General features: G+C 43.3%; 1 protein-coding gene across 8 annotated transcripts in view; it reads right to left on the bottom strand.

Annotated features, from left to right (window-relative positions):
- Positions 1–12,512, bottom strand: part of LOC106590679 (serine/threonine-protein kinase 3) — a 38,628-nt gene that overhangs the window by 19,014 nt on the left and 7,102 nt on the right. For all 8 annotated transcript variants that reach the window (XM_082970258.1, XM_082970259.1, XM_082970255.1 and 5 more), the window contains exon 7: positions 1,312–1,449. In XM_082970258.1, the coding sequence (XP_082826384.1) occupies positions 1,312–1,449 (138 nt within the window). The remainder of the gene's footprint in view (positions 1–1,311; positions 1,450–12,512) is intronic.

Below are 12,512 nucleotides of genomic sequence, written 5' to 3'. Positions count from 1 at the left end.
TCTCACCTGTAGTAGTAGTAGTAGTAGTAGTAGTAGTAGTGTATATATCACCTGTAGTAGTGTATATCTCACCTGTAGTAGTAGTAGTAGTAGTAGTGATCTCACCTGTAGTAGTAGTAGTAGTAGTAGTGTATATCTCACCTGTAGTAGAGTGTATCTCACCTGTAGTAGAGTGTATATCACCTGTAGTAGTGTGTATATCACCTGTAGTAGTGTGTATATCACCTGTAGTAGTAGTAGTAGTAGTAGTAGTAGTAGTAGTAGTAGTAGTGTATATATCACCTGTAGTAGTGTATATCTCACCTGTAGTAGTGTGTGTGTATCTCACCTGTAGTAGTGTGTATCTCACCTGTAGTAGTAGTAGTAGTGTATATCTCACCTGTAGTAGTAGTAGTAGTAGTGTATATATATCACCTGTAGTAGTGTATATCTCACCTGTAGTAGTAGTAGTAGTGTATATCTCACCTGTAGTAGTAGTAGTAGTAGCGTGTATCTCACCTGTAGTAGTAGTAGTAGTAGTGATATATATCACCTGTAGTAGTGTATATCTCACCTGTAGTAGTGTGTGTGTATCTCACCTGTAGTAGTAGTAGTAGTAGTAGTAGTAGTAGTGTATATATCACCTGTAGTAGTGTATATCTCACCTGTAGTAGTAGTAGTAGTGTATATCTCACCTGTAGTAGTAGTAGTAGTGTATATATCACCTGTAGTAGTGTGTATATCACCTGTAGTAGAGTGTATCTCACCTGTAGTAGAGTGTATCTCACCTGTAGTAGAGTGTATCTCACCTGTAGTAGAGTATATATCACCTGTAGTAGTAGTAGTAGTAGTAGTAGTAGTAGTAGTAATAGTAGTAGTGTATATCTCACCTGTAGTAGTAGTAGTGTATATATATCACCTGTAGTAGTGTATATCTCACCTGTAGTAGTAGTAGTAGTAGTAGTAGTAGTAGTAGTGTATATCTCACCTGTAGTAGTAGTAGTAGTGTATATATATCACCTGTAGTAGTGTATATCCCACCTGTAGTAGTAGTAGTAGTAGTAGTAGTGTATATATATCACCTGTAGTAGTGTATATCTCACCTGTAGTAGTAGTAGTAGTAGTGTATATATCTCACCTGTAGTAGTAGTAGTAGTGTATATATATCACCTGTAGTAGTGTATATCTCACCTGTAGTAGTAGTAGTGTATATATCTCACCTGTAGTAGTAGTAGTAGTGTATATATATCACCTGTAGTAGTGTATATCTCACCTGTAGTAGTAGTAGTAGTAGTAGTGTATATATATCACCTGTAGTAGTGTATATCTCACCTGTAGTAGCTGCGTGGCTGTAGCTCTCTGTTCTGGGTTCTTCACCAGACATTTCTTTACAAAGTGTGTGAAGTCGTCTGTCCATAACTCAGGCTTCCTGAACGTCGGTGGTGGGTTGGTGGGGATCATGAAAATAGCCTGACAGTAATACAGAGGAAGGAGAGACAGGAAACACCTAGTGAAGCAGGTAGTATAGAAGCCTCTCTGTAACCCCCTAATGAATGTCTATTGGTACGGCACCTCTCTGTAACCCCTTAATGAATGTCTATTGGTACAGCACCTCTCTGTAACCCCCTAATGAATGTCTATTGGTACAGCACCTCTCTGTAACCCCCTAATGAATGTCTATTGGTACAGCACCTCTCTGTAACCCCCTAATGAATGTCTATTGGTACAGCACCTCTCTGTAACCCCCTAATGAATGTCTATTGGTACGGCACCTCTCTGTAACCCTAATGAATGTCTATTGGTACAGCACCTCTCTGTAACCCTAATGAATGTCTATTGGTACAGCACCTCTCTGTAACCCCCTAATGAATGTCTATTGGTACGGCACCTCTCTGTAACCCTAATGAATGTCTATTGGTACAGCACCTCTCTGTAACCCCCTAATGAATGTCTATTGGTACAGCACCTCTCTGTAACCCCCTAATGAATGTCTATTGGTACGGCACCTCTCTGTAACCCTAATGAATGTCTATTGGTACGGCACCTCTCTGTAACCCCTAATGAATGTCTATTGGTACAGCACCTCTCTGTAACCCCCTAATGAATGTCTATTGGTACAGCACCTCTCTGTAACCCCCTAATGAATGTCTATTGGTACAGCACCTCTCTGTAACCCCCTAATGAATGTCTATTGGTACGGCAGCTCTCTGTAACCCCCTAATGAATGTCTATTGGTACAGCACCTCTCTGTAACCCCTAATGAATGTCTATTGGTACGGCACCTCTCTGTAACCCTAATGAATGTCTATTGGTACGGCACCTCTCTGTAACCCCCTAATGAATGTCTATTGGTACGGCACCTCTCTGTAAACCCTAATGAATGTCTATTGGTACAGCACCTCTCTGTAACCCCCTAATGAATGTCTATTGGTACGGCACCTCTCTGTAACCCTAATGAATGTCTATTGGTACGGCACCTCTCTGTAACCCTAATGAATGTCTATTGGTACGGCACCTCTCTGTAACCCCCTAATGAATGTCTATTGGTACGGCACCTCTCTGTAACCCTAATGAATGTCTATTGGTACGGCACCTCTCTGTAACCCCCTAATGAATGTCTATTGGTACGGCACCTCTCTGTAACCCCCTAATGAATGTCTATTGGTACAGCACCTCTCTGTAACCCCTAATGAATGTCTATTGGTACAGCACCTCTCTGTAACCCCTAATGAATGTCTATTGGTACAACACCTCTCTGTAACCCCCTAATGAATGTCTATTGGTACGGCACCTCTCTGTAACCCCCTAATGAATGTCTATTGGTACAGCACCTCTCTGTAACCCCCTAATGAATGTCTATTGGTACAGCACCTCTCTGTAACCCCCTAATGAATGTCTATTGGTACAGCACCTCTCTGTAACCCCCTAATGAATGTCTATTGGTACGGCACCTCTCTGTAACCCTAATGAATGTCTATTGGTACAGCACCTCTCTGTAACCCCCTAATGAATGTCTATTGGTACAGCACCTCTCTGTAACCCCCTAATGAATGTCTATTGGTACGGCACCTCTCTGTAACCCTAATGAATGTCTATTGGTACAGCACCTCTCTGTAACCCCCTAATGAATGTCTATTGGTACAGCACCTCTCTGTAACCCCCTAATGAATGTCTATTGGTACGGCACCTCTCTGTAACCCTAATGAATGTCTATTGGTACGGCACCTCTCTGTAACCCCTAATGAATGTCTATTGGTACAGCACCTCTCTGTAACCCCCTAATGAATGTCTATTGGTACAGCACCTCTCTGTAACCCCCTAATGAATGTCTATTGGTACAGCACCTCTCTGTAACCCCCTAATGAATGTCTATTGGTACGGCACCTCTCTGTAACCCCCTAATGAATGTCTATTGGTACAGCACCTCTCTGTAACCCCTAATGAATGTCTATTGGTACAGCACCTCTCTGTAACCCCTAATGAATGTCTATTGGTACAGCACCTCTCTGTAACCCCCTAATGAATGTCTATTGGTACAGCACCTCTCTGTAACCCCCTAATGAATGTCTATTGGTACAGCACCTCTCTGTAACCCCTAACCCCTAATGAATGTCTATTGGTACAACACCTCTCTGTAACCCCCTAATGAATGTCTATTGGTACAGCACCTCTCTGTAACCCCCTAATGAATGTCTATTGGTACAGCACCTCTCTGTAACCCCCTAATGAATGTCTATTGGTACAGCACCTCTCTGTAACCCCTAATGAATGTCTATTGGTACAGCACCTCTCTGTAACCCCCTAATGAATGTCTATTGGTACAGCACCTCTCTGTAACCCCTAATGAATGTCTATTGGTACAGCACCTCTCTGTAACCCTAATGAATGTCTATTGGTACAGCACCTCTCTGTAACCCTAATGAATGTCTATTGGTACAGCACCTCTCTGTAAACCCTAATGAATGTCTATTGGTACAGCACCTCTCTGTAACCCTAATGAATGTCTATTGGTACAGCACCTCTCTGTAAACCCTAATGAATGTCTATTGGTACAGCACCTCTCTGTAACCCTAATGAATGTCTATTGGTACAGCACCTCTCTGTAACCCTAATGAATGTCTATTGGTACAGCACCTCTCTGTAACCCTAATGAATGTCTATTGGTACAGCACCTCTCTGTAACCCTAATGAATGTCTTGGTACGGCACCTCTCTGTAAACCCCTAATGAATGTCTATTGGTACAGCACCTCTCTGTAACCCTAATGAATGTCTATTGGTACAGCACCTCTCTGTAACCCCCTAATGAATGTCTATTGGTACGGCACCTCTCTGTAACCCCCTAATGAATGTCTATTGGTACGGCACCTCTCTGTAACCCTAATGAATGTCTATTGGTACGGCACCTCTCTGTAACCCCCTAATGAATGTCTATTGGTACGGCACCTCTCTGTAACCCCCTAATGAATGTCTATTGGTACGGCACCTCTCTGTAACCCCCTAATGAATGTCTATTGGTACAGCACCTCTCTGTAACCCCTAATGAATGTCTATTGGTACAGCACCTCTCTGTAACCCCCTAATGAATGTCTATTGGTACAGCACCTCTCTGTAACCCCCTAATGAATGTCTATTGGTACAGCACCTCTCTGTAACCCCCTAATGAATGTCTATTGGTACAGCACCTCTCTGTAACCCCTAATGAATGTCTATTGGTACAGCACCTCTCTGTAACCCTAATGAATGTCTATTGGTACAGCACCTCTCTGTAACCCCTAATGAATGTCTATTGGTACAGCACCTCTCTGTAACCCCCTAATGAATGTCTATTGGTACAGCACCTCTCTGTAACCCCCTAATGAATGTCTATTGGTACAGCACCTCTCTGTAACCCCTAATGAATGTCTATTGGTACAGCACCTCTCTGTAACCCCCTAATGAATGTCTATTGGTACAGCACCTCTCTGTAACCCCCTAATGAATGTCTATTGGTACGGCACCTCTCTGTAACCCTAATGAATGTCTATTGGTACAGCACCTCTCTGTAACCCTAATGAATGTCTATTGGTACAGCACCTCTCTGTAACCCCCTAATGAATGTCTATTGGTACGGCACCTCTCTGTAACCCTAATGAATGTCTATTGGTACAGCACCTCTCTGTAACCCCCTAATGAATGTCTATTGGTACAGCACCTCTCTGTAACCCTAATGAATGTCTATTGGTACAGCACCTCTCTGTAACCCTAATGAATGTCTATTGGTACAGCACCTCTCTGTAACCCCCTAATGAATGTCTATTGGTACAGCACCTCTCTGTAACCCCCTAATGAATGTCTATTGGTACGGCACCTCTCTGTAACCCTAATGAATGTCTATTGGTACGGCACCTCTCTGTAACCCCTAATGAATGTCTATTGGTACAGCACCTCTCTGTAACCCCCTAATGAATGTCTATTGGTACAGCACCTCTCTGTAACCCCCTAATGAATGTCTATTGGTACAGCACCTCTCTGTAACCCCCTAATGAATGTCTATTGGTACGGCAGCTCTCTGTAACCCCCTAATGAATGTCTATTGGTACAGCACCTCTCTGTAACCCCTAATGAATGTCTATTGGTACAGCACCTCTCTGTAACCCCTAATGAATGTCTATTGGTACAGCACCTCTCTGTAACCCCCTAATGAATGTCTATTGGTACAGCACCTCTCTGTAACCCCTAATGAATGTCTATTGGTACAGCACCTCTCTGTAACCCCTAATGAATGTCTATTGGTACAGCACCTCTCTGTAACCCCTAATGAATGTCTATTGGTACAGCACCTCTCTGTAACCCTAATGAATGTCTATTGGTACAGCACCTCTCTGTAACCCCTAATGAATGTCTATTGGTACAGCACCTCTCTGTAACCCTAATGAATGTCTATTGGTACAGCACCTCTGTAACCCTAATGAATGTCTATTGGTACAGCACCTCTCTGTAACCCCTAATGAATGTCTATTGGTACAGCACCTCTCTGTAACCCTAATGAATGTCTATTGGTACAGCACCTCTCTGTAACCCTAATGAATGTCTATTGGTACAGCACCTCTCTGTAACGCCCTAATGAATGTCTATTGGTACAGCACCTCTCTGTAACCCTAATGAATGTCTATTGGTACAGCACCTCTCTGTAACCCTAATGAATGTCTATTGGTACAGCACCTCTCTGTAAACCCTAATGAATGTCTATTGGTACAGCACCTCTCTGTAACCCTAATGAATGTCTATTGGTACAGCACCTCTCTGTAAACCCTAATGAATGTCTATTGGTACAGCACCTCTCTGTAACCCTAATGAATGTCTATTGGTACAGCACCTCTCTGTAACCCTAATGAATGTCTATTGGTACAGCACCTCTCTGTAACCCTAATGAATGTCTATTGGTACAGCACCTCTCTGTAACCCTAATGAATGTCTTGGTACGGCACCTCTCTGTAAACCCCTAATGAATGTCTATTGGTACAGCACCTCTCTGTAACCCTAATGAATGTCTATTGGTACAGCACCTCTCTGTAACCCCCTAATGAATGTCTATTGGTACGGCACCTCTCTGTAACCCCCTAATGAATGTCTATTGGTACGGCACCTCTCTGTAACCCCTAATGAATGTCTATTGGTACAGCACCTCTCTGTAACCCCCTAATGAATGTCTATTGGTACAGCACCTCTCTGTAACCCCTAATGAATGTCTATTGGTACAGCACCTCTCTGTAACCCCCTAATGAATGTCTATTGGTACAGCACCTCTCTGTAACCCCCTAATGAATGTCTATTGGTACAGCACCTCTCTGTAACCCTAATGAATGTCTATTGGTACAGCACCTCTGTAACCCTAATGAATGTCTATTGGTACGGCACCTCTCTGTAACCCCTAATGAATGTCTATTGGTACAGCACCTCTCTGTAACCCTAATGAATGTCTATTGGTACAGCACCTCTCTGTAACCCCCTAATGAATGTCTATTGGTACAGCACCTCTCTGTAACCCCCTAATGAATGTCTATTGGTACAGCACCTCTCTGTAACCCGAATGAATGTCTATTGGTACAGCACCTCTCTGTAACCCGAATGAATGTCTATTGGTACAGCACCTCTCTGTAACCCTAATGAATGTCTATTGGTACAGCACCTCTCTGTAACCCTAATGAATGTCTATTGGTACAGCACCTCTCTGTAACCCCCTAATGAATGTCTATTGGTACAGCACCTCTCTGTAACCCCCTAATGAATGTCTATTGGTACAGCACCTCTCTGTAACCCTAATGAATGTCTATTGGTACAGCACCTCTCTGTAACCCTAATGAATGTCTATTGGTACAGCACCTCTCTGTAACCCCTAATGAATGTCTATTGGTACGGCACCTCTCTGTAACCCCTAATGAATGTCTATTGGTACAGCACCTCTCTGTAACCCTAATGAATGTCTATTGGTACAGCACCTCTCTGTAACCCTAATGAATGTCTATTGGTACAGCACCTCTCTGTAACCCTAATGAATGTCTATTGGTACAGCACCTCTCTGTAACCCCCTAATGAATGTCTATTGGTACAGCACCTCTCTGTAACCCCCTAATGAATGTCTATTGGTACAGCACCTCTCTGTAACCCTAAGGAATGTCTATTGGTACAGCACCTCTCTGTAACCCTAATGAATGTCTATTGGTACAGCACCTCTCTGTAAACCCTAATGAATGTCTATTGGTACAGCACCTCTCTGTAAACCCTAATGAATGTCTATTGGTACAGCACCTCTCTGTAACCCTAATGAATGTCTATTGGTACAGCACCTCTCTGTAACCCTAATGAATGTCTATTGGTACAGCACCTCTCTGTAACCCTAATGAATGTCTATTGGTACGGCACCTCTCTGTAAACCCCTAATGAATGTCTATTGGTACAGCACCTCTCTGTAACCCTAATGAATGTCTATTGGTACAGCACCTCTCTGTAACCCTAATGAATGTCTATTGGTACAGCACCTCTCTGTAACCCTAATGAATGTCTATTGGTACAGCACCTCTCTGTAACCCTAATGAATGTCTATTGGTACAGCACCTCTCTGTAAACCCTAATGAATGTCTATTGGTACGGCACCTCTCTGTAACCCCTAATGAATGTCTATTGGTACAGCACCTCTCTGTAACCCCCTAATGAATGTCTATTGGTACAGCACCTCTCTGTAACCCCCTAATGAATGTCTATTGGTACAGCACCTCTCTGTAACCCCCTAATGAATGTCTATTGGTACGGCAGCTCTCTGTAACCCCCTAATGAATGTCTATTGGTACAGCACCTCTCTGTAACCCCTAATGAATGTCTATTGGTACAGCACCTCTCTGTAACCCTAATGAATGTCTATTGGTACAGCACCTCTCTGTAACGCCCTAATGAATGTCTATTGGTACAGCACCTCTCTGTAACCCTAATGAATGTCTATTGGTACAGCACCTCTCTGTAACCCTAATGAATGTCTATTGGTACAGCACCTCTCTGTAAACCCTAATGAATGTCTATTGGTACAGCACCTCTCTGTAACCCTAATGAATGTCTATTGGTACAGCACCTCTCTGTAAACCCTAATGAATGTCTATTGGTACAGCACCTCTCTGTAACCCTAATGAATGTCTATTGGTACAGCACCTCTCTGTAACCCTAATGAATGTCTATTGGTACAGCACCTCTCTGTAACCCTAATGAATGTCTATTGGTACAGCACCTCTCTGTAACCCTAATGAATGTCTTGGTACGGCACCTCTCTGTAAACCCCTAATGAATGTCTATTGGTACAGCACCTCTCTGTAACCCTAATGAATGTCTATTGGTACAGCACCTCTCTGTAACCCCCTAATGAATGTCTATTGGTACGGCACCTCTCTGTAACCCCCTAATGAATGTCTATTGGTACGGCACCTCTCTGTAACCCTAATGAATGTCTATTGGTACAGCACCTCTCTGTAACCCCCTAATGAATGTCTATTGGTACGGCACCTCTCTGTAACCCCCTAATGAATGTCTATTGGTACGGCACCTCTCTGTAACCCTAATGAATGTCTATTGGTACAGCACCTCTCTGTAACCCTAATGAATGTCTATTGGTACAGCACCTCTCTGTAACCCCCTAATGAATGTCTATTGGTACGGCACCTCTCTGTAACCCTAATGAATGTCTATTGGTACAGCACCTCTCTGTAACCCCCTAATGAATGTCTATTGGTACAGCACCTCTCTGTAACCCTAATGAATGTCTATTGGTACAGCACCTCTCTGTAACCCTAATGAATGTCTATTGGTACAGCACCTCTCTGTAACCCCCTAATGAATGTCTATTGGTACAGCACCTCTCTGTAACCCCCTAATGAATGTCTATTGGTACGGCACCTCTCTGTAACCCTAATGAATGTCTATTGGTACGGCACCTCTCTGTAACCCCTAATGAATGTCTATTGGTACAGCACCTCTCTGTAACCCCCTAATGAATGTCTATTGGTACAGCACCTCTCTGTAACCCCCTAATGAATGTCTATTGGTACAGCACCTCTCTGTAACCCCCTAATGAATGTCTATTGGTACGGCAGCTCTCTGTAACCCCCTAATGAATGTCTATTGGTACAGCACCTCTCTGTAACCCCTAATGAATGTCTATTGGTACAGCACCTCTCTGTAACCCCTAATGAATGTCTATTGGTACAGCACCTCTCTGTAACCCCCTAATGAATGTCTATTGGTACAGCACCTCTCTGTAACCCCCTAATGAATGTCTATTGGTACAACACCTCTCTGTAACCCCCTAATGAATGTCTATTGGTACAGCACCTCTCTGTAACCCCTAATGAATGTCTATTGGTACAGCACCTCTCTGTAACCCTAATGAATGTCTATTGGTACAGCACCTCTGTAACCCTAATGAATGTCTATTGGTACAGCACCTCTCTGTAACCCCCTAATGAATGTCTATTGGTACAGCACCTCTCTGTAACCCCCTAATGAATGTCTATTGGTACGGCACCTCTCTGTAACCCTAATGAATGTCTATTGGTACAGCACCTCTCTGTAACCCTAATGAATGTCTATTGGTACAGCACCTCTCTGTAACCCCCTAATGAATGTCTATTGGTACGGCACCTCTCTGTAACCCTAATGAATGTCTATTGGTACAGCACCTCTCTGTAACCCCCTAATGAATGTCTATTGGTACAGCACCTCTCTGTAACCCTAATGAATGTCTATTGGTACAGCACCTCTCTGTAACCCTAATGAATGTCTATTGGTACAGCACCTCTCTGTAACCCCCTAATGAATGTCTATTGGTACAGCACCTCTCTGTAACCCCCTAATGAATGTCTATTGGTACGGCACCTCTCTGTAACCCTAATGAATGTCTATTGGTACGGCACCTCTCTGTAACCCCTAATGAATGTCTATTGGTACAGCACCTCTCTGTAACCCCCTAATGAATGTCTATTGGTACAGCACCTCTCTGTAACCCCCTAATGAATGTCTATTGGTACAGCACCTCTCTGTAACCCCCTAATGAATGTCTATTGGTACGGCAGCTCTCTGTAACCCCCTAATGAATGTCTATTGGTACAGCACCTCTCTGTAACCCCTAATGAATGTCTATTGGTACAGCACCTCTCTGTAACCCCTAATGAATGTCTATTGGTACAACACCTCTCTGTAACCCCCTAATGAATGTCTATTGGTACAGCACCTCTCTGTAAGCCCCTAATGAATGTCTATTGGTACAGCACCTCTCTGTAACCCCCTAATGAATGTCTATTGGTACAGCACCTCTCTGTAACCCCCTAATGAATGTCTATTGGTACAACACCTCTCTGTAACCCCCTAATGAATGTCTATTGGTACAGCACCTCTCTGTAACCCCTAATGAATGTCTATTGGTACAGCACCTCTCTGTAACCCTAATGAATGTCTATTGGTACAGCACCTCTGTAACCCTAATGAATGTCTATTGGTACAGCACCTCTCTGTAACCCCTAATGAATGTCTATTGGTACAGCACCTCTCTGTAACCCTAATGAATGTCTATTGGTACAGCACCTCTCTGTAACCCTAATGAATGTCTATTGGTACAGCACCTCTCTGTAACGCCCTAATGAATGTCTATTGGTACAGCACCTCTCTGTAACCCTAATGAATGTCTATTGGTACAGCACCTCTCTGTAACCCTAATGAATGTCTATTGGTACAGCACCTCTCTGTAAACCCTAATGAATGTCTATTGGTACAGCACCTCTCTGTAACCCTAATGAATGTCTATTGGTACAGCACCTCTCTGTAAACCCTAATGAATGTCTATTGGTACAGCACCTCTCTGTAACCCTAATGAATGTCTATTGGTACAGCACCTCTCTGTAACCCTAATGAATGTCTATTGGTACAGCACCTCTCTGTAACCCTAATGAATGTCTATTGGTACAGCACCTCTCTGTAACCCTAATGAATGTCTTGGTACGGCACCTCTCTGTAAACCCCTAATGAATGTCTATTGGTACAGCACCTCTCTGTAACCCTAATGAATGTCTATTGGTACAGCACCTCTCTGTAACCCCCTAATGAATGTCTATTGGTACGGCACCTCTCTGTAACCCCCTAATGAATGTCTATTGGTACGGCACCTCTCTGTAACCCTAATGAATGTCTATTGGTACAGCACCTCTCTGTAACCCCCTAATGAATGTCTATTGGTACGGCACCTCTCTGTAACCCCCTAATGAATGTCTATTGGTACGGCACCTCTCTGTAACCCCCTAATGAATGTCTATTGGTACAGCACCTCTCTGTAACCCCTAATGAATGTCTATTGGTACAGCACCTCTCTGTAACCCCTAATGAATGTCTATTGGTACAACACCTCTCTGTAACCCCCTAATGAATGTCTATTGGTACAGCACCTCTCTGTAACCCCCTAATGAATGTCTATTGGTACAGCACCTCTCTGTAACCCTAATGAATGTCTATTGGTACAGCACCTCTGTAACCCTAATGAATGTCTATTGGTACAGCACCTCTCTGTAACCCCTAATGAATGTCTATTGGTACAGCACCTCTCTGTAACCCTAATGAATGTCTATTGGTACAGCACCTCTCTGTAACCCCCTAATGAATGTCTATTGGTACAGCACCTCTCTGTAACCCCCTAATGAATGTCTATTGGTACAGCACCTCTCTGTAACCCGAATGAATGTCTATTGGTACAGCACCTCTCTGTAACCCGAATGAATGTCTATTGGTACAGCACCTCTCTGTAACCCTAATGAATGTCTATTGGTACAGCACCTCTCTGTAACCCTAATGAATGTCTATTGGTACAGCACCTCTCTGTAACCCCCTAATGAATGTCTATTGGTACAGCACCTCTCTGTAACCCCCTAATGAATGTCTATTGGTACAGCACCTCTCTGTAACCCTAATGAATGTCTATTGGTACAGCACCTCTCTGTAACCCTAATGAATGTCTATTGGTACAGCA

The sequence above is a fragment of the Salmo salar genome, chromosome 27 (genome assembly GCF_965601325.2).
Source record: "Salmo salar chromosome 27, fSalSal1, whole genome shotgun sequence".
NCBI classification, from domain to species: domain Eukaryota; kingdom Metazoa; phylum Chordata; class Actinopteri; order Salmoniformes; family Salmonidae; genus Salmo; species Salmo salar.
The sequence above is the reverse complement of the archived record's forward strand: the minus strand, read 5'-3'. Positions and strand labels throughout refer to the sequence as shown.